Genomic DNA, 22,559 nt, shown 5'->3' on the forward strand with positions numbered 1-22,559 from the left:
CACCATCCACACAGGTTCATCACTTGGGTTTAATGAAAAGAGCTTGTGCCCTATCATGACGAAGGCCAGAGCTGTCTATTGGGACAGCAGATTCTGCAGATTCTGCAGAAGTGACAATCTATTTAGTTACCCCCCAACTGGTGGCCCTCAACTAGAACCAGGTCCAGTGTTTATGAGTTGTTTTTGCCGAGACATGGGGAATGGGAAATTCTGGCTGCCACCAAAGGTGGCTTTCTGATGACTGGTACAGGCTAGCCAATGGCCCTGGGCAGAGCTACTTCCTGCTTCGTACAGCATGGGTTAGTCACTAAGGCGGGAAAACCAGAAGACTCTGTGCAAATAAAGGGCTTCAGAGGTTCCTCTAAGAATCAAGACTGCCTGCTCGTCCTGGGCTCTCATTCTCCGGAAAGGGAAGTGCCACAGATCACCCAGGTGTCATTGGTGTAGATTCATGTGGTCCCCTGGAGCTGTTCACTCAGCTGCTCTGCTCATAATCTCCAGAGACAATGGACTTCTACACTCTCTCTTAAATAGCAGCACCGAACAATATTTGGATTATGCCATTTGAAATGTTAGCTTGTAGCTTAGCTTATCCATGTTGTTATAAAATACATAGGTGACTATAAGATATTATGAATTTGAGATAATCTCATACAGCCATTTCCACTAAGTTCTACTGAAATTCTCAAAGCTAAGAGAGAGGCTATGTCTTGTGGCTCTCAGAAGCTTCTGTGACAGAGAACGTAGATCAATTCTGGGAACCTATTCTGTGAGGAAGCCTTTCCTTTCCAACGCCTCCTTCAGCTTGGGAAAAACAGCAAAGGGCTTCAGCTACTTCGCCATGCCAGCAGCTACTGACCGACACACATACCTCTTCACAATCTGCTTTCTAATAATGACTTCTTAATATCGGAAATGTTAAACGCTCAACCTGACAACAGTTTAAGATGTTGAGAATGCCAGGGACTCAGAGACAACATAACAGATGCAGCATTCAGAGCTCAGAGCACCCCAGCATAGGAAGTCCAATGTCTTCATTCAACACAAGCCCACATCCGTCGGGAGATGGTGAGAGACCTACCCAAAGCTGGCCCTGATTGCAGGCAAATGAACTACGGTGTGGGACTCCTGCCCCCTGGCTTATCAGAACCACCACTGAGAGCTACAGAAATGGCTGTGGAGGAAGGGGGAGGGAGGACAGACCTGCTAACTGAACGAATTCCATCCTCAGGACTCTGTGAAATTTTAATTTCCTCTTCGGAAATTTAGGTCAATAAATGTGTGTGCTCCTATTGCAAAGTGCGTGTCTTTTTTAACTTGTGAGCCCTGCCTTTCCCTTTTGAATACATGTTTATTTTCCAATGTAGTCCCAGGAGACTGGCGCCCATGAGAGGAATGACTTGGGCTCTACAAGCTATTTCTGAGCAGCCTTTAAACTGTCGAGAAATTTATAAAAGTCTCTTTTATACCCAAGGAGAAGTAGAATGTCTTAGCACAAGTCGTCGGAGAGATTTATTCTCCCTGTTCTGACGGCCCATGGCACACATCTGTTAACGACCCTCAGCCTTCTCCACACACATGAAGCAGATCTCAGCCCGAGTCCTGTTAACCCTTAGCTGTCACAGTACTAATTAGGACCTTCGGGAATCTCAGAGGAGAAGGAAGAAGAAAGCCTCATGAGCAGATGCCACCAAAACCCAAAAACGTAAGGCTGTGACAGAGAAGCCTGAGCCTGTGTCTGAGGTGTGTTCTGATCTTTCGGCAAATGCCTCTCTCTTAATGTCTGCCCTTCGTGTACTAAAGCCTTTCCCTAATGCCTCCAAGCACAGCTAAAATACACACGCAAGGAAAAGGTGAATTACAACCTGCTCTCTACTGTAGAGTGAGTGACAACTCGGAGCCTCATACAGGGTTCCTGGGGTGAGAAAGGTTCTGGAACACCGGTCTCAAGTGCCACACTGTTTTCTAACCCATGACCTTCAGAGAACTGCCCAGGTACAGAGTTCAGCTCAGGCTTTCCTTGGCTTCCGCTTCTCTTCAGGGACAAAGGGACAACTTGAGCTGATGAAACAGCGTGACCACGTGCACGGGAGCTTGGACAGACCCTCCTTTCTCCTGGCCAGGGTCTGAACTTGGCCTCCTTCCACAGCGCAGGTCCCCTCCTCTGCCCTGGCTCCACCATTTGCCCCTTTAACTACCTAGCAACAATGCTATCAGCGATTCCATGGCAGTCCCTCGGCAGCGTCTGCCTAACTGACCTACATCCTTTCATCACTCTCTGCCCTTTTTCCCTCTCTAGAAAGAAGAAATGATGAAGAAAATGTTCTTGGAATCCATTTCTGGCAGAGCCTTCAGAGCTTTGCTTAAAATTGTTACTGAAATGCTTGACATTTTTCCTCTCCTTTATAAACATTATGGGCAAATCATTCGGAACCCTAATGGAAAGTAATTTCCCATTAATGCAGGCTGTAAAATGCTATTTTCTTTTGAAACTGTGCCTGGGAAACAAACAGCACGGGGTCCTCTTACACTCAAAAATTCCACCTACAAATCAGCAAAGCTCAGGGACGGATGCGTGGCACGGGGGTCCCAAGGCAGTGGCTCACAAGGCACAGGGCCACAGCAGCACTAGGGAGACTCCACAGCCTTGGGCTTCTGGAGACAGGCTTTCTAAAAGCCAGCTGAGCAGCACAGTTCTCACCATGTAATCTGCCTGGGGACGGGGACAGAGCTACTGGCCAAGGAGAAAGGACGGGAGCTCAGAATGACGCAGCCTACGTGAGGTCACCAAGGGCTCCTTTGTCCTGTCCTACTTCCGCTCTACCAAGCCAGGTGCACACAGCATATGCCCTTGACCGTGACACACTGGCCACACCCCATGAACGTTCTGTTACATTTGCCAGGGTTTCCTCTGTGTGTGTGTGGGGGGGGTCTATGTGTGTGCACATGTGTGTCTGTGTATACTTGTATGTATGTGGTCTGTGCATGCTTACAAGCATGTAGGAGTGTGGACATGGTCTGTGCATGTATGCATGTGTGTGTTTACCTGCATGTGGAAGCCAGAGATCAATGTCATGTGTCTTCTATCATTCTCTATCTTTTTTTTTTTTTTGGTTTTTCGAGACAGGGTTTCTCTGTGGTTTTGGAGCCTGTCCTGGAACTAGCTCTTGTAGACCAGGCTGGTCTCGAACTCACAGAGATCCGCCTGCCTCTGCCTCCCAAGTGCTGGGATTAAAGGCGTGCGCCACCACCGCCCGGCTATCATTCTCTATCTTAACTTTGAGGCAGGGTCTCTCACTGAACCAGCTTGGAGTTCACGGATTCTGCACACCTGCTGGCCATTCCTCCCATCTCTGCCTTCCCAGCACTGGGTTACGGGTGCACACTGCTGCGCCTGTGCTTTCATGTGGGCACTGAGGATCTGGACGCAGGTCCTCTGACCAGCATGACTATCGTTTTACCAGCTGAGCCATCCCTCCATCCCCAAGCATCCCTTCTTGATGACATCAGATAGGCCATCTGTGAGGGAAGCTATCCATTCCTGCTACCCATGGACTGGGTGACCGATAGAGAACTCCCACTTGACTCCGAGAATCCCTTTGCTCATGTGAAATGGGTACATCGGTAGCAGAGATGCATGTGTGTAGCAGACTGTCTAACCTAACACCACACTGCAGTGTAGTTGCTACCAGCATTCCTACTACTGTGCTTTATTGTCATTATCGCTCTCTGCGACACTGTATGAGGAAGAGAGGAGGCCCATGCACAAAGCAACAAATAATGCACCCAATACTGCAGGCACCGCAGTGCTACAGGCCCTGTGCCTGTCCCTGACATTTGATCCAAATATCTGACTCCTCACAGAACTCAACAGTCTCTCTGCAACTAGAACAAAAGAAAGCTGGGTCTGTCTCATGGCCAGGAAGAGATGGCATTCTGGGGGAACTTTATCCAAGGTCCTGGAGTCCTGTCTCAAAGAACAAAGCCCTTGTTGGGTACATGCTGGAAGGAAGGGGAGGCCAGGACTAGCTTGAGGACTGGGGTCTGCTTTACCCACAGCTAACAGCCTGGAAGCAAAGGCTGGGATTGTACTCGTTTCCAAAGTTTAGTTCACTTGTTTATAGCCACAATTTTTATAAACAGAAAGCTTGAAATGGCGTCCAGAAAACTCTGGATTCAGAGTAAAGATTGGCTTCAGGCCAGAAATCGGCAAATCTTAAAATGTACAAAACCTGTACATTTCATCCAAACAACCAGAGTTCTGAGACAGGGAGGTGGGCACTACTAAAGCCTGGTCCTAGGGCAACAGACACACAGTGAGCAGCCCAGCAAAGCAGGATGCAGGTTACCCAGCAGACAGCCAAAAGGGCAGCGAGCTTCCCAGCAGCCAGAGAAAGCGTGATGTTTACACAGGGTGCACGATTTCCTTAAAGCAGCTATGTTTGAATGGCTTCTTCAGAGCCACCGACTTTCCCAATGGGAGGTTTGCATTCACTCAAATATGTGCTGCTGAAATACAATTTTAAAGATAGCTTCAAAACAGATAAACATTGTCCACAGCTTCGCATAGCCTAATGCAGCCGTGCTTACGGCCAGGCAGTCATGGGATCCACTTAACTTCCTGAACTCCATACCTGCCCGTGGTTCTGTATAACCCACACACCACAAGATGCATAGCATCTCACTTAATCTGCCAACACCTATTTATCCTATCCAACTATCGACAAAATGTCCACAAATAAGTAACTAGCTACCAGATTGTTTCCACATACCACTTCTCGGAAATTATTTACCAGGTATACAAGAATATTCGGGGATTAAGTTATTTCTTTAGGGTGTGTTTCGAGGCGTGAAGCCAGTGAAGCACCCAGACGCTTGAAAGCCAGAGCTACAGTAATTCCCCATGAGTCGTGTCAGGGGTTGGCAAACTGGGCTGGAAGCCGAACAGCGTGAAAGCCGGTTACGCTCGTTCACTCCTCCATGGACATGCTCGATGACGAAACAATAAAGTTCGGTAGTTGTTACGGAGATCACACGGCCCTGCAGAGACCATACATCTAACATATGTACTGTCTGGCCCTCCACCAAATGTCTGCCCACACCTCAGCCATTCTAATGTATGACTCCACAGCGCTTGTGAGATTGCGCCCAAGTGACACATCTGAACAGAAACGGAGTCTGCAATGCCCAACAGAAGGCCATGAGAACCAGAGCAGACGCTTTCTTCCAGGAACTTCCTAGGGTGTGCATATGGAAGCTGCAGGCTGCCTACCCGCCCCTTCCTCTTCCATGGTGATAGAACTATGGGTAAGATCTGGTTCTCCAGCTCAATGTGTCATGTGACTAAGCCCTGGCCAGCGGGATGGAAGGCAGGTGATGTGAGTCACTTAGGCTCAGCTCTTTAAGGAGAAACTCTGCACCTAGATTTCTATCCATTTCTTGAGTCTCTTGGGAGAGGTGGCTACTATTAGCTCAGTGTAGAAACGGTTTCCAGAAGCCAGGCATTGGCACAATAAAACCTGCCACCAGAGACAATGACTCAGAAGACAGCAATGGAGAGAACGCGTATGCAAGAGGTTTGAGAGCCCGTGACGCCAATGAGGTCACAGCAAAGCATTTGGTCTAAGTTTTATATGAGACAACCTTGGAGGCAGACTACACACCAGGAACCCTAAAACAGAAGATGGGGAGAACTAAGATGTGCGTGCATGTTAGTTACCCCTGTTGAAGCCAGACAGTTAGCATACGAGGCTGAGAATCACCGAGACTGTGAGAAAAGCTATCAGGAAAGAGCGGGGGCTGAGAGTCAGATGCTAGGAAAGCCATCTTTCAAGAGTGCTGAAGATCCGGAGGTAGGCACATCCCTGCCGCCAACCCTTACTGCCTCACCGACCTAAGGGAGTTAGCGTGGTCACTGTCACAGTTAATAGGGGCCACGCTAAAGCATGAAGTTGCTAAACACAGTGGGAGAGGCCTATGAACAAGATGGAAATAACTGCAAGAAAGCAATGCATTTTGGAAACAAAACTGTAAAACAATACAGTTGCTTTTGTTCTGTATTTACCAAACAAAACATTAAGACTCTGTTATATGTAAAATGTGCCAGCCACAGGTAGGACAATAGCATACTCAGTCCTTAGGAGAGGCTAAGTCTAGGGAAAGAGATCTGATGCGGATGGAAATCATAGAGAGACTATAGGAAAATAGACATTATTTGAGTTTTTCCTGGTTTGTTTTACCCCAGATCCTACTTAAAATCTAACAGTACAGTACTTGAGGTGGTGTCTGGCACATCTCAGGTGCTCAGAGAATGCTAACCAAACCTTCATAACAATTGAGAAGCTATTTTGAAGGTGATGACCTTTAAACCTAGAGGATACCATAGCAGCTACGGGTCTTTGGTCAAGGGGCTGTCTAACGGCCACACTAGAAGGCATTAGTACACAAAAGTACAACAATAATTCTTCCCGGTGCTGGGTTTCAAAATTTGAACACGTGACCACTGGAACTGGGGAAGGAAGACTCGTCAGTCAGCCAAAGAAAAGTCCACCCGTTTCTCAGCGCATTCCCAACAAGGGCCTCGGTAACACAAGACTGAGCAGGCCTAACTGGAGACCCTGCTTGGCACGCTTTGGAGGGCTGACTTACCTGATATCTTTGAGGAAGTGCTGGTGGAGACTCCATTGATGTCACTGGGGCTCGTGCTCACAGGCTTTGGCACGTAATCTCGCCTGGGGAGTTTGGAGGCATACGTTATACTGCAACAAACATGGGAGGCCAAGTCAGACCTTCGTCCCAGACAGCAGAGACTCCCTAGTCCACAGGCCTTAGCTTTTCTTGAGGACCACCAGACCCAGTGGGATTGTGTACCCCGACCTCTGAGAGCCCGGTGTGTCAGGGACACAACCGTGTGCAGTTCTTTCAGTCTGTACTCTAGTCTCTAGTTGACATTCATCTGGAAGAACGTCCTCATAATGTCCCTGAGGTTTAGCAAGCAGACACTGCCCTAGGCTAGCTGCCTTCTGTCCTCTCTGACACCTTGAAGAAGGCCATCTGTCTACAGAAGTGGATGCGTCAGGAAAGCTCCCCTCTGTAACAACAGCAGCGACCGAAGCAAAAATCCAGCTGAATATCTTCATTACTATAATCCTGTGTAAAAGCCTACTCAAAACGTAGCATAGGGTTAGCCCAATAATTTGATCAATGGGGTTGCTGTGCAAACTCTAAATAATATTACTGATTTGCAGAAAGTAGGGGGTGTATTGACTGTGAAAGTCCCAAGGCAGGGAACAGAGTTTCTTTATCATTCAGAAGTTACCATTGACTCTTTTGGTGTCCAGAATCAGCCAGGTATCATAGCCCGATCACATTTTTCATGGGCTTTACAGGGTTCTGAGTGTCGCCTGGCTCTTTCCATAGCCCTAGATGTTGGGGATGGAGCCTGTACTCCACTCCTCAACAGGTAGACAGAGAGTGAACCCTTTGGCAAGTCAGCAAAGAAGCCACGGAAGACACCTCTCAGGCCACCGTGCTTGTATGCTCTACACATGAGTCACAAGAAAGGGGGCGGGGATATGAGTAAAAAGGAGAAAGCAATTCCAGCCCTTCCCCCAGTTCTGCCTTCTTATCCCAAGCTACATATTCATTATCTCAGCCTCATCTCATGCCCACCCTGAAGAACAGCTAGAGAGAATTCCAAACAGAGGGCAGGAGGGACTGGAGGACAGGTGCTGGCTGCACTTTGCAGCCCCCTGCCTAGGCGAGGCGAAGGTGCTTACCGAAACTCTAGCTTGTTCTGCAGCTCCTGGAGGATCTCTGTGGACTGCTTGTGATAGTCTAATGCTGCCTCTACAAACACGGCCAGCTGGCTCACTTGCTCTACCTGTGGCAGAAGTGCAAAGTTACTCCTTTTTGGCCAGAGCCCTCGGGACATCCAGAGCAAACCGGAAGCCTGTGACAGCAGCCCAGCTTTGCCGGGCAGCATGGCAGCCGCCTCAGCCCTGGTCCAGTCCAGCTCATCCCATCTCGGGGCCCTACAATCATGACGAGGGTCACAAATAGGGCTGGAGGGGCTGGAAAGATACTGTCAAATTGATTTGTGGCTATTAATCTGCTGTAAATACACTAAACACTCTTACAGTTATAGGACGATGATATTCTTATATATTGTTTTAATGCTCTAGAAATCATGGATTTGAAGATGGCGGGCATCTTAGTTGGGGTTTCTATTGCTGTGAAAAGACCCCATGGCCACAACAACTCTTATAAAGGAAAGTGATCATGGTGGCTCACTTACAGCTCAGAGGTTTAGCCCGTTGTCTTCATGGCAGGAAGCAGAACGGTGCTGGAGGAGGGGCTGAGCGTCCTTACAACTTGACTCATAGGCAACAGGAAGTGGTCTGAGACACTGGGTATGGCTTGAGCATGTGTGAAACCTCAGAGTCCACCTCCACCATGGCCCGTTTCCTTCAACAAGGCCACACCTACCCCAGCAAAGTCACACCTCCCAACAGTGTCCCTTCCTTTGGGAGCCATTTTCTTTCACACCACCACAGTGAGAGAAACCTCACCCAACTGTAAATGAAGCCAATGCTCGATAAATCAATTTTCTTAGAGAAATGTCTCTGTGTGCTTTCTAGTTAAGCCAGACCAAGAAGCAAAGCCAATGAAGTCACGATCAGAGACAGCAGGGGTGTCAGGTCAGCCAGACCTGCTCCAGGGCAGGGACTGTTTGTCCCCTGTGTCTTTGTCACCACCCAGCAAAGCATCTTCCCTGAAACATACAGCAGAAAGTGATGGGCTGTGGAGAGTCCACCATTCCTCTTGCCCACAAACTAACAAGCCCCAAAGAGCTGCAGAGGTGGCTTTCCTGTTTATAAGCGGGGTCGAATAATCACTGCAATGAGTAAGGATTTTTTAGTTCTAGAACCTTCTATAGCAAGGCCCAGAGGACTGAGGTGACTCCCCACCACACTCCCAGCCCAACTCTTCTGTAGCTCCAGATCTGGACAGAGATACAAATCAAAACCATGTGTCCCAGGACTGGCTAAAGAGCATTTTCTTATACAGCATTCTAACCAGCTCTGGGCACGATCTGGCTGTATCCTTGTCCTGCCATCTCTTCTCTCCTGGCACAGCCACCCGAGGGCTCGCTGGCTTCCACAGATCCATGTTGCTTTCACGTACCGCTGACGGCTCTTTCAGCTGCCCGCCCTTTACTATGGTCGCCCACTCATTCTGAACCTGGGTTTACTGTGCGTTTACAGTCTATATGGATCCCACTATGCCAAGAATGCCATGGGCACGTGACTAAGGCCGGCCTTGACATGGCATATACTTTGCCATGCTCTGTGGCTAGAAAGGCGACATCCGCCTTCCATTTCCAAAAACACAATAAACAAAACAAAGACAGCCAGGCCCCTGCAAATCCTAAGCATCTCTTAAATTTCATCTCCTTGGCTTTTAAGAACATGTTTGAATAAGGCCCGCGCCACAGCCTGACATGACCACAGTAGACTCTGCTAAGGAAACAGCCTCCTTGTGACGCTGGAGCTGCATGCTCACGGAAGACTGCCGTGATCTGTCTTTAGTAACAGCAGTCTGCTTTGTGCCCACTTTGAACTAAGCCTGCCATTTCCAGACTTAAAGGACAGCGAGAGGCAGCCAGACAGAACAAATATGCCCAGAGCTTAGGGCAATGGCCAGAGGGAAAAAACCAAACTCTTTCACGTGCTTCACACACACACCCCAGAAGGTACAAAAGATGAACAGATCCGAAGGCAAAACACAACGGAGAACACCTCCCAGGCATCAGCAGGTTGACGGACAAGAGAAATTCCAGACTGCTCTCTAGAGCAGGGAGAATTCGTCCCCGGGATTTAATGAGCTGTCGGTTTTGTGCGTCCCTCTCTCTTGCCTTCCCCGGGGTGAAAGGCCTTCCTTAGTCTTTTTATTTGACCTGACTGAAGACACAAGGACTTCGTGGGCCTTTAATAAACCACTGTAAGCACAACATGGGAATAAATCAAATCCTGCTTTCCTACACTGGTGGGCAGTTTCGAATGTGTCCAAAGCTAGTATCTCAGCTCGTGACTGTTGCCCCAAACAGCTGCGGTGCCTACAGACATACAAAGTACAAGCTAGCCTCAGGCTCCCTGAGCACTGAAAGGGCTCCCTCAGCAGCCAAGCTGCTGCCATCCTGGCTCCTCTCTGCTCTGCTTCCCCTCACCCCTACCCCGAAGCTCTCCAGCCCAGGGCTTTGCCTCCCTTCCCCAGCTCCTCTTTCCTACATCACCCAGCCATTTTGGCCACGAGCTCTCTTGGTCTTCCTCTCTCTTCTCTTTTCTTTTATTCTCTTCTCTTCTCTTCTCTTCCTTTCTGGCTCACTGACCCCTCCTCATGATCCAATTCAATCTGGAATCTTCCAGATGCCTCTGGCTGTACTTATCAGATTTACAATAAAACCTTTTCCTCACCCATACCTTGGAACAATAATGTCCTCGTTTGCATTCAGTGTCGATGCTGGACCGGTCTGAGGATGGGGATTTAGGGGAGAGGCTGGGGTAGAACCACCCAGCGATGCCTGGTAAGCAAGGCAGAGAAGGGAGGTCCCAGCCTGCGGCTAGGACTTCCTGTCCCTTTAGTTCGGCTCCACTTTTATACTGGTGATGAGAAACCATCCACCACAGTGCTGTTGCCTTTGGAGGGTGTGGCCCTAGGCACTCACAGCCTCCAAGTTCACCAACACCAGTGTGAGCCAGCCAACATGTCGGCCAGGCTTCTCTATCCTGGTGTTAACTCTGACGGGTAAAAGCCTCAGAGATCTTCACCCCCAAACATCTGTCCCAGAGAGCATCTGTCAACCTCAGCTCCAAACCACAAATGATGGGGCCTTACACGCAAAGGCTGTTCTCCTGGGCGTCTTCTGGGGCAAGGCCACCCCCAGAGATAAGCAAGTCTCCCCGGGGGCTTCAGTCAGGGGTTGTTGACTATCTCTACGGCAGGAGGTGAGAGCTACAGAACGTTCTAGAGTGTCTCCGTAACTACAGTCTTGGAGTCTCTCCACACGCCAGTCATGCTCACACTGCGATGGTTTACTCATGCACACTAACAGCTTCTGTCTGCTTTAAATACTTACATCATTCTCTAAAAAATTAAACATGCTTCTCTCGGCCAGCTCCTTTGACTCTTCAAACTTTTCTATCGCTTGTCTGATTTCTTCCTCGGGTATCTTACCTACTCGCCTCTTTTTATAATCATAATCCAGGCGGCGGCCTTCCAGTTTCCTCAGGTGGTGCTGGAAAGAGAAAGAAAATCCCTGTGGACACCCACACCGTGACGGGCGGCCGCGTGTGCGCGTCATATTCCTGATCTCTACAGAAGTACTCCGTACTTCCCAGCCTAAACTCCACCTTCCGCTGTCTGAGAATCTCACCCTTGTGTACGCGGTCCTCAAAGCCACGCTCCCTTTCTCCCCTTTAACGTCACCCCCACTCCGCCCCCTCACTTTCCCTCCCCAACTTCATGTGCTCTTTTTCCAAGACCATGAAGACCATTCAGTTTTGGAACCATCTGCTGGAGCGTCCCTGAAGAATTAGACTCTTCTTCCCTTGGAAGCTATTGATTGTGATTGACAGCCCTCAGCTAGAGGTGGGACTTCCTATGCCTCTGCCCCATCCCTTCTCTATGTAAGACACCATCACACTCTTCTGCTTGTTCTGCCCAAAGTGGTTCCTGCTGCCGCCAAGCACTCAGGAAACATTTACATAACAGACACGGACGGGCGGACAGACAGGTGGGTGAGAGAAAGAGAATTTTGTGGAACCTAAGGAAGGATGCAGTACCCTCACTCGGCTAACCATTTCCAAGAGCCTCCACAGGGCCTCCTCACCCAGTTCTGTTCACGCACAGGCAGCTTCCGACCACACTAACTCTACAAAAGTAAAGGCATTTCCATTCATTCCTTGCTAAGAGGCGGACTATAAAAACATGTGTGTCTGGTGTCCACTAGGATGTCCATGAAGCCTCCTAAAGTTCCCAACAATTATAGAATATGACACATAAGACACTGTCAGCGAATGCCGAGGGGCGACAGTCCCAGGCCACCTCAGAAATGGAGGAGACAGACAATCTCTTCTGCCGCCCATCAACAACAGTTAAGAGCAAGTGTGCTCCGCACGACAACAGCTAAGAGCAAGTGTGCTCCACACGACAACAGCTAAGAGCAAGTGTGCTCCACATGACAACAGCTAAGAGTAAGTGTGCTCCACACGACAACAGCTAAGAGTAAGTGTGTTTCTCATGACAACAGCTAAGAGTAAGTGTGCTCCACACGACAACAGCTAAGAGTAAGTGTGTTTTTCACGACAACAGCTAAGAGTGTGCTCCGCACGACAACAGCTAAGAGCAAGTGTGCCCCACATGACAACAGCTAAGAGCAAGTGTGCTCCGCACCATTTCTCACAGCTCAGCTGTACCCTGCTGAGCCGGCCACGTGGCAGAGCAGCAGCAGCAGCAGCCAGTGGACCTCTCCATACGACATTTAGTACTGTTCTGTGGAGGCGGAATCTCTGGGCAAGAGTCTGTGTTTAGGAAAGACGTTTGCTGTTCTCACAACCTGGATGCCATTTCTCATGGTGCCAACGCAGGGCAAAACATAGCTCCTCTCCGCAAGGTACTGACTGCCCAGTGAGGAAAAGAGATGGACAACCTCGCTCGCGGCCCAGAGGCCCGGGAGGGAACGAGAGCTTCCCAGGAGAGACAGCATCAAAGCCGAGATCAGAGAAGCTCCCGTGAGAAAAGGACAGCAATAGTGAGAGCAAAGCCAACTGTCACCTGGGGACGGACGGAGGTCAGAGAGGAGAGGGGGAGCAAAAAGGCCACAGAGGCCCAGGGGCAGATGAAGGGGAGGGACTGGATCTTCACAAAAGGCGAGGGTCAGCTCCTGAGAGCTTGGATCTTAGGAAGATCCCTTTAGCTAAGAGCTAGAGACGGGCCAGAGTCTAGCATGCTGTAGTGACATGTTTAAGCACCACCAGGCAGAAGCCAACAGAAACAGGAAGAAGGAAGACACAGCAAGACAGGATGGTAGGTCTTGACGGGGTGAGATGGACAGACCTGGGGCCCAGTGGGGACTGGGTTGTCACAGAAATGGGGACCTGCTTTCCTTGGGGTAGAGGGGGTAACGCAGATGAGCGGACTTGGGGTGTCCAAATAAGGAGGGGGGGTACCAATAAACCAGTTTTTATGTCTCATTCAGTCTTCCTGGATCCTTGCCTCATGCTTTTTGCTCTTAGAATGACTCTCTAACTGCAGATAAAGGCATCTGAGGCTCCCCAGGACTCCAGCCTCCCCACCATGGTCCCCTGGTTTTTGCCCTGTGCCCTGGCCTCCTGGCCATCAGAGCCCTGACCCTTCAGCAAGATGTGCTACCTATTTACCCAGCCCAGGGTGCCTGGACGGCTCCTCGGAGGCCTTCCCTCCCCAGCCATGCTGAGGATGTGCCTTCTTCAGGGTCTCCCTGCTCTTGCCTCTCCGCCGTTAGCAACTGCTGGCTGTCCCGCCTCCGCACATTCATGTGCTCCCGAAGGGCACACGCTCCATCTGTGTCTCACTAACTAGTCCATCTCTGTGGCTACCCTGTTAAGACTCTCCGGGCCTAAGGAGAGGAAGACAGACCCAAGGTTCAAATGATACTGCCGCTGAAGGGAGGCCTGTCTATCAAGCTGGAAGGCAGGCCGTTATTCTCTATAGCACCACAAGAGGGCGCCTGGACCTTCAGAGCAGAAGTCTGGCCTCCCGGATTGCTTGGAGTCCTTGCACATCTGCAAAAGCAGCCAGCCTGAACATGACCTGGAAGTTCCCAGGGACACTCTGGACAACCATCTCTTGCCGGTTTCCAGATGAAACTTTCAGTTCCTAGATAATCATTTCCTTGAGAAAGAATGGAAAGTAATGACCGCAAGTGCAATGGAGCCAAGTGCACAACGGATAGGGTGTGATATTAGCAATGAAAACCACACCCCAGAGAATGGAGTCTTTGTGCTCTATGAGAAGAGGCTGCAGGAATGTGACGCTGCGTCTGGCATGTGGATGGCTGAAAAGGGATGAAGCCCTGAACGTGACAACTGGTTTGCACCTCCCCTCCAGAGACGATGGACCCCAGGGAGCCATCTAACAAGTCCAGTTCTCAGCCCTCGGGTGAGACCGTATGCTGGCTAAACACCCTTGCAGAAGCCTTGTCATGGGTTTAAGTCACAATGTTGCCGGGCAAGGACAGAGGAGAAGACTTACCCCAATCTCTTTTAAATCTTTGTCTTGCAGTAGCTGCAAGGGGTCAATAAACGTTTGCTTCACATTAATATCCAGAGAATCTTTCACCTCAGCCATGAGTTTCATGGATTCACCAACTTCTATCAGTGCATTGCCTTGAACAAAAGAGCACAGAGCTTCCTTTCAGAATAATACTCTAGGTTAACGGTGATGCTAATTCTTTCTCCAAGACCTGAGGATTGTGGTACAACGAGGCTTGGCTCTAAGGCCTCTACTTCCCGACTCAGAGAAAATAGGAAAAAGGAGAAAGTTTGCCTGTTTTCCGCTTATGTTCCCCTCCCTTCTGTGCTCTCGCCTCCCCTTCAAAGAGAGCTGGTAGACCAAAGCACTTCCCCCTTTGGCCACTAGATGGAGATAAAGGTCTTTTGTGGAAAACCGGGTCTGGAAACTGGCACCAGGGGTTCCTTAGAGTTCAGGGATAAAATCTCTTTGTAAACAGTGAAGAGATTCATTCATAGGGATACATGTTTAACCAATACAGATTACAGTGGAAATAAGGCCCCGCTCATGTGCTTCAGGAGCAGTAGAGTATCACTCCCTGCAGACAGTTCTAACGTTCTGGAAACCTCCCTAAGCTCTCAGGTGTCAGGGACGCCCTGTGGACCAGAGGAACCAGCATGCTCTGGGAAGGAATATTTCCTGGATGTGGACAGCATCTTTAGTGGGTTCTCTCTGCCGGAAGGGCTCTGCTCAAGCCTGACCTTTGAATCAGTCAAGAACATGGACAATTCACTCACGTGTAAGACAGGGAGAGCAGTGGCTGCCCCGCCTCATTTTTTTTTTTTTTTTAAGTAAACTCATAGCTGGGTCCTTGCCAGTTAGAAGCGGAAACCATCTCTGGAGATTAAGGTTGGCCAGGATGCCCGTCCAACCCAATGAGCGCCATTGCAGCTAGGAGGGGGCGGGTGTTCTGAACTGAGCTGTCTAGAATTTGATTCCGGGTCATTCCTCCACGGAGGAAGGAAGTCTCTTCCTCACTTGGATACTCTCCTTCCTGTCCAGCTGTGTGACCCTGACATTCATTGTCACCAGAGCCCAGGAATTGACTATGACAGAAGCATTTGAAATATGCCTCTTTGGGGGACTGTGGAGATGTCCCTCGGTAAAGTACTTGCCGCGCACTCTTGAGGACTCAGGTTTGATCCCCAGACCCCATGTAATAATACAAAGAGCCAGGCCGGCAAGGGGCACTTGCAATCCAGTGCTGGGGAGGTGGAAACAGCAGGACCCCTAGTGCTGGCTGACTGGCCACCATAGCAATCAACAAGCTCCAAGTTCAGTGAGAGACCATGCCCCAAAATATAGAGTGTAAAGATACTGATGAAGACCTCCAGCCTCCATATGCGAACGGGCGTGCATGCGCACATGCTCGGGGTCCTGCGCATTGGCCGTCCTGGGTTCACAATCTTCCTCCCCCTCCACACCAAGAGCAGCGCTGTTCACTAGCACAGCACGCCCTCGTTCCTGCACTTTAGAAGGGTCTGGCGTGGGGCCCCAAGCAAAAGGCCCAAAGGAAAGAGCCTCCGCAGACCAGCCTCTCCCTGGGGACAGCAACCGTCCACCTGTCCCAGAGCCCTGATGAAATCAGCCCTCTCCCTTCACGGAAGTCCCAATGGTTAGCTCATTGAGTTGTCACAGGGCCTGTCATCGTGACCAGAGGCACAACGACAGTATCCTTCTAGCCTAGGGTCTCACCTTCACGGTGAGAAAAATAAGGCACCTTATTTCCAAAGAACCTTGAAATAAAACAAAAGCCACATTTACACAGCTCTCTAAGGACACTACGACCCTCTGTTAGGAATTCAGTAACTAACTGCCTTTGGTGCTGAGACAAGGCCTCCCAGGTACTTCAGGCTGGCCTCGAACTAACAATCCGCCTGCCTCTTTCTCACAAGTTCTGGGATTCTAGGTATTTATCACCATGCCAGGGGTGACTGTGTATGCTTGTGACCCCAGCACTAGGGAGGTGGAGATAAAAGGGTCCCCGGGACTCCTGGCCCGTCAACCTAGGCTAACAGTTGGCAAGTCCACTTCCAGTGAGATCTTATCTCAAAACACAGTGGCAGCTCCTGAGAAATGATGCCAGAAGTTTATCTCTGCTCTACAGTACACACTCGTGTCTGCGCACACGCACACGCGCGCGCACACACACACACAGATTCTCCCCTATATGCAGGATTTTCAGAGCTTGGGAATGAGAACGCAAGCAAAGAAGTGTGCATCAAAAGAAAGTGCAGAGTTTGAGGTCACCCTGGTGGGGGTTGCAGGCCAGCCAGGGATGCAAGATGAGATCTTGTCCCCGAGCAAAACAAAACAAAAGCAGTCTCTCCAGATGGATGGACGGAGAAAATGTGGTGTGCACACACAATGGAATTCTATCAAGCTGGAAGGGAAAATAAAATGATTAAATTTGTGGGGGAAAATGGTGGTGCTGGAAAATATATCCATGGAAATTAGATTCAAAAAGACAAATATGCAGATCCTAGGTTTTTATTTGTTTTATTATAGATGTGTGTGTTGTGTGTATGTAGAAAGAAAGAAGGGGATGGGTTGGTGGTCAAAAAAAAGGAACCATAAAGGGGACAAAGAGATCTCGAGTGAGAAGGGTAAAGACAGTAACAAAATGCATGCTGGAAAGCACATTCCAGGGAAGGATGGAGAAGGACCAGAGGAGAGGGGGGATCAAAAAGACTTATCCATATCACACTGGCGGAGGAGGGCCATTAAAGTAAAAAGAGAGAGGAGATCTAGGAGATATGTATGCATATATATGTGTGTGTGTGCGTGTGCATATAATACTGTGTTTTAATCTTTAAAATACATGAGGATGAACAAGAGATGCAAAGGCTATCTAACAGTTTACCTTAACCTACACATGGAGATGGGATTACAGATACTAGCATTTTCCTTACCTATGCTTTCTCAACACCCCCCTCCACACACACACACCCCATAATGAATACACTATTCTAGTAGTATCTAAAAACTATTACAATGCAAGGATACAGATTTTGTGGAAAACCCAAAGCCCACCAGGTGTTTCCACTGCACCAGCCGAGCTGGGGTACCCACCGAAAGCAGATTCTTCTCCAAGCTCCTTGCCATACTTGAGCATGCAATCCCCCAGCAAGCCTTCCGTCTGTGGGTAGCCGGTGGCCTTCACCTGCCCTCGGAGCTTCGACACGGTATTCAGCATCCCCAGCTTAGCTCTGTATGCTTAAAAACATTGTCATTTGTCACGCCTTAAAGTCACAAGGTACAGGACTGTCACACTGCCTTCCACAAACACAGCTACCCGAACCGAGGTCCCCACAGACAACACACCAGCGACCCCAGGCACACGCCAATCCACTTTCATTCTCTGACATTGTTTTCCAAAGCCTTTGCAGGGGTTGGGGACGGGGTGCGGGGCACACTGCACAGCCACAGCAGCCATGGACATTACAGACCCTGCTGTCTCCGAACCACAGGAGGCTGTGTTTAACAAGCACCCGCCGTAAGGTAAGGTAGCCTCCAATGCGTGACAACACTGACACCTGTGTAGCCACTGTCCCCACTAATGCTGGGGACAATGTCAGTGAAGACTGGAAGGGCTGTGGTGGCAGCTGTCAAGCTGCCAGTTGGTCATCAAATCCTCATTCTGCTCCTAAGAAATGACTCACAGGGAGGGTTCGTAAGGTCAGAAAAGAAGGCTGGGGCATGGAGGTAGGTGGCAGATGACACCACAGAGAAGTCACCTGCACTGCTTCCCCCTCTCCCAGGTGCAACTCGGCAACTTTTCCCGGGGAGGCAATGGGCAGTTGTGGCTTCTCGCCTTCTTTTCTTCTCTAACTTAGGGCACTGAATATTTCTTATTTTTCGCATGATGTTTTGAACAAGAACAGCCCCCATGGGCTCAGATGGTTGGCCATTTCCCCAGTTGGTGGAACTAGTTGGTGAGGATTAGGAGGTGTGGCCCTGGTGGAAGAAGTACATCACTGGGTTGGGCTTGGAGGTTTCCAAAGCCATTTCCAGTGTGGGCTCTGCTGGCTGCTTGCAGTTGTGGAGATTTGAGCTCTCATCTGTTCCTGCCACCAGGACCTTGCTCCACCACCTCAAACTGGAACCCTCTGAAACTGGAAGCCCAATTGAAGACTTTCTTTTCTCAGGTGCCTTTCTCATGGTGGTTGCCACAGCAATAGGAAAGTAATTAATGCATCTGGGCCACATGCTGTGTTGGCGTGGGCACGTAAGAGACCCCCCAGAAAACATCTGCCCTTCCTGCACCTCACTGTGCAGCTATTGAGTGGCAGAATACAGCGTGACTCTGATCAACTCCAGGGTGATGCCAGAAAAGAAAAATGCTGTAGGAAACCTCAGGGTACCCCTAAAAAGCCAAAAAGTGTCTATCAAGTAAACTACAGCAGGAATTCCTACTGTGCAATCAATGGACTGTGGTCATCCGGCTGACAAAATGGCAAACATCTCTGGGAAATGGAGACTACAAACTGAATACCAAGCTAAGGATCCAAGGCACCAGGTGTGGTATCTAGGCCATTTATATTTAATGTAATCCAGGCAAGTATTTCTCAAGCTTGACCACTGAGCAGGCAATCATGGTGTCTGCCTTTCAAGCCTCGCCAAGCTCAGCCTTAAAGTCCTTATCCTCCAGGTCTCCAAACCCTAAAGCATCACCCAGCTATACAAATTCAATCACACACACACACACACACACACACACACACACACACCCTGGTTTCCCTTTCCCCACTGTCAGAGTGAGTATCCTGTATGTGGGGGGTAAGGACCATTAGATGGGATTAGAGGCTTCTGGTACATCAGTCTTTATCTTCATGACAACCAGTAGGTTCTGCCCAGGGTATGCTTTCCCTGGTAGCCAGCTGCTCCCTCTTCCATTCCAACATCAGTTGTTAGAGGGTGGAGTCTGACTGTGCATTCTAGAATCCAGAAAGCCTCTCACATAGCGACAATGCTTATCAAATTTTATAGGCTAATACATCAGGAAAGGAACTCATCACTCTAGTCACTGATGAGGCTAGAGAAAGCACTGGTCACTGGGAATTTTAAGGCTATTACCATCTTGAGACTTTAAAGCCCCGGGATGATCTGATTGAATGCATGCTCTTAGATGTTCAGAGTGTGGGTGTGTCTCTTTTGATTCCTACGGGTAAAGGACTCACGATGACTCCCACAGCAAATCCTAAGAGGAAAACCTCAAGGCTCAGGTGTCCTCTGCTGGTTCTCATCAGCCTGTGGAAACCACTGTCTAGGACCCAGGGATGAAGGCCTGTGTAGAAGCTGACGCTCGCATTTTCCACGCCTACCGCTGGTCATGTAAGCCTGCCTGAACTTCAGCATGGGGCTCACAGTGAGACCCTTTGAGATTAATACACAGATCCATTAGGACAAGATAGAGGACTTTCTTGTTAATTAAGAAAAGATAACTAAGAAAACATTTTTTCCAATGCGCAGTGGGTTTCTGAGGGATACAGATGTCCAGAGATGTCCCCTGAGGGATGCCTATGCCTAGACCAACACTCCATGCTAACCATGCACCAAAGCACATCCAAGCAGCTGTGATCCCATCAACCAGGACTCACGACAGCCACATTGTGTCCTTGGAGGTTCCCCAACTCAATTTCATTATTTGAACACAGGCGTCGCTTCCAAATGTGTCAGCCTCACGCAAAGGAGTCGGGGTCAAGAGAGTCCATGAACACAGACGTGCAAGGAGATGTTTCAAGACGTGCTGTGACATTACCTGGGTTGGGCTGCAGATACTCGGTGGCTTTTGACAAGATTTCTGCAACAGCCTTACTCGTAATATCTACTTTCTTTAGAGAAAGACAAAACAGAAAGGCTAGTGAGTTTTTTTTTTTTTTTTTTTGGTTTTTCGAGACAGGGTTTCTCTGTGGTTTTGGAGCCTGTCCTGGAACTAGCTCTTGTAGACCAGGCTGGTCTTGAACTCACAGAGATCCACCTGCCTCTGCCTCCCAAGTGCTGGGATTAAAGGCGTGCGCCACCACCGCCCGGCTTGCTAGTGAGTTTTAACAGAACCAACAAAAAAACATTTACCACCCATTTACCTTCTGAGGCTACTGTGATTATTTTTATTTTTATTTTTGTGAATTGGTGTTTTGTATGCATGTATGTCTGTGTGAGGGTGTCAGATCCACTGGAATTGGAGTTACAGACAGTTGTGAGCTGCCATGTGGGTGCTGGGAATTGAACCTGGGACCTCTGAAGAGTAGCCAGTGCTCTTAGCCGCTGAGACATCTCTCCAGCCCTACTCTGATGATTTTAACACAGAAGTTCTCAACATCTTGGGGAGAGGTGATCTTTTCTCCGTTGTGACTCTGAGAAGTCATGTCTTCTTGGAGACACTGGAGAGCACATAACAGTTACAGATATTCAACACATTGACTCTATTTGACGGACAGAAATAGAGAACTTGATACTAAGACTCGCATGAGCCTACAGAGTGAACTTGAATAACCATGCTTAATGTATCATAATATAATGATATGTATTGATAATACTATAATCTAATATGCTAAAAGCTACCCTGGCAATAGTGAGACAACCACCACCATCATAACTTAACACAACCACCATGCCCTGTCACACATTAAGACTGACCCTGTCCTTCTGCCATTCCTGCATTGCTGGTTGTTATCATAAAATTAATAGAATATCCAGGAAAACCATGATACAGAGTTCATCCATTTTTTATAAACCATCAATAACCCACAAAAAAAAGGAAAAGGAGACGCCATTCACAAGATCAGTACAAAAAACTGTGTCCTAAAAAGGGATAAACCTCATGAGAACACAGAGTATTTAAAACTCCACATTACTACAATAGAAAAATATAGTTTTAGAATGACATAAACCTTCCCACAAGTTAGCACACCAAATCTCATCGTGATTATCAACTTTTGGTTAAAACATGGTAAGTTGATGTGGTGGGCTTGAATTGGAATGGCCCCCATAGGCTCAGAGATTAAATGCTTGGTCATTAGGAAGTGGTGTTACTTGATAGGGACTAGGAGGTGTGGCCTTGTTGGAGTGGGTGTGGCCTTTTGGAGTAGGTGTGGCCTTGTTGGAGGAGGTGTGGCCGGCACCGAGGATGGACTTTAGGGTTTCAAATTCTCAAGTCAAGCCTACTGTCTGTCTCTCTTCCTGCTGCCTGCAGATCTGGATGCAGAATTCTCAGCTACCTCTCCAGCACCATGCATGTCTGCCTGGGTGCCACCATGCTTCCCACCAAGACAATATTGGACTAAACCTCTGAAACTGTATGCTAACCCCGACTAAATGTTTCTTTTACAAGAGTTGCTATGGTCATGGTGTCTCTTCACAGCATTAAAACACCATCTAAGACAGAAGCTAGGACCAGGCACCAGGCTATTGCTGTGATAGGCCTGACCATGCTTTTGTTTGTAGGAATATGGAATACTTCTGGGATTTGGATTAAAAGGTGATTGAACATTTTTGTTTCGATTGATTGTTTTTGGAGATAGGTTTTCTCTGTGTAATAGCCCTGGTTGTCCTGGAACTCACTTTGTAAACCAGGTTGGCCTGAAATTCACAGAGATCCGCCTGCCTCTGCTTCCCAAGTGCTGGAATTTAAGGTGTGCACCACCATCACCCAGTGCTATTAGATATTGTAAGCAGGGCTTCAGTAGGAGCATGGAAGACTGTGGTGCTGAGGGTGATTGAACCGTGGGGGCCTGGCTCAACAGCTTTCAGAGGGAAGACTTTTAGAAAGTGGCCTCGGGAGCATTCTTGGGGCAGAGTGGCAAAGAATGCGGCTGCTTTTGCCCTTGTCTGAAGAGTCTGCCTGAGGCTAAGCTGGAGACTTGGAGAGTTCTGGATTAATGGCACTGGCAGTGGAGATTTCAAAACAGCCTGGTATTGACTGTGCTGTGTGGCTACCAGTGGGCGGTTTACTGCAGATCTATGACGAAAAAGAGCAAGTTAGTAAGCAGCACTCCTCTGTGGTCTCTGCATGGGCTCCTGTCTCCAGGTCCTGCCCTGTGTGAGTGATAAACAGGAACATGGGGGGGGGGGGGACCAAACAAACCCATTCTTTCCCAACTCGCTTTCTGGTCATGGTGTTTACTTGCAGTAATAGTAACCTTAACCAAGACAGCTGACAATAAAGTGAGATTCATAATTCACAGTATATGTAGGATTGAAATATGGAGCAAACACTGTAAATGTAA

At 48.8% G+C, this 22,559-nt stretch overlaps 1 protein-coding gene across 2 annotated transcripts in view; it reads right to left on the bottom strand.

The window, feature by feature from the left end:
• Sh3gl3 (SH3 domain containing GRB2 like 3, endophilin A3) overlaps window positions 1-22,559 on the bottom strand; it is a 100,496-nt gene that overhangs the window by 12,013 nt on the left and 65,924 nt on the right. Inside the window, exons 3-8 of one of the 2 annotated variants that reach the window (XM_041657196.1) lie at window positions 20,093-20,165; window positions 17,404-17,547; window positions 14,293-14,426; window positions 11,138-11,296; window positions 7,779-7,882; window positions 6,649-6,758 (exon numbers count right to left, since the gene is read on the bottom strand). In XM_041657196.1, coding sequence (XP_041513130.1) covers window positions 6,649-6,758; window positions 7,779-7,882; window positions 11,138-11,296; window positions 14,293-14,426; window positions 17,404-17,547; window positions 20,093-20,165 — 724 coding nt within the window. The remainder of the gene's footprint in view (window positions 1-6,648; window positions 6,759-7,778; window positions 7,883-11,137; window positions 11,297-14,292; window positions 14,427-17,403; window positions 17,548-20,092; window positions 20,166-22,559) is intronic. The other variant, XM_041657204.1, reaches the window with a different exon arrangement.

This window comes from Microtus oregoni, unplaced genomic scaffold (genome assembly GCF_018167655.1).
Source record: "Microtus oregoni isolate MIOR12 unplaced genomic scaffold, Mior012 000000F_ref0000247, whole genome shotgun sequence".
Lineage (NCBI taxonomy): Eukaryota > Metazoa > Chordata > Mammalia > Rodentia > Cricetidae > Microtus > Microtus oregoni.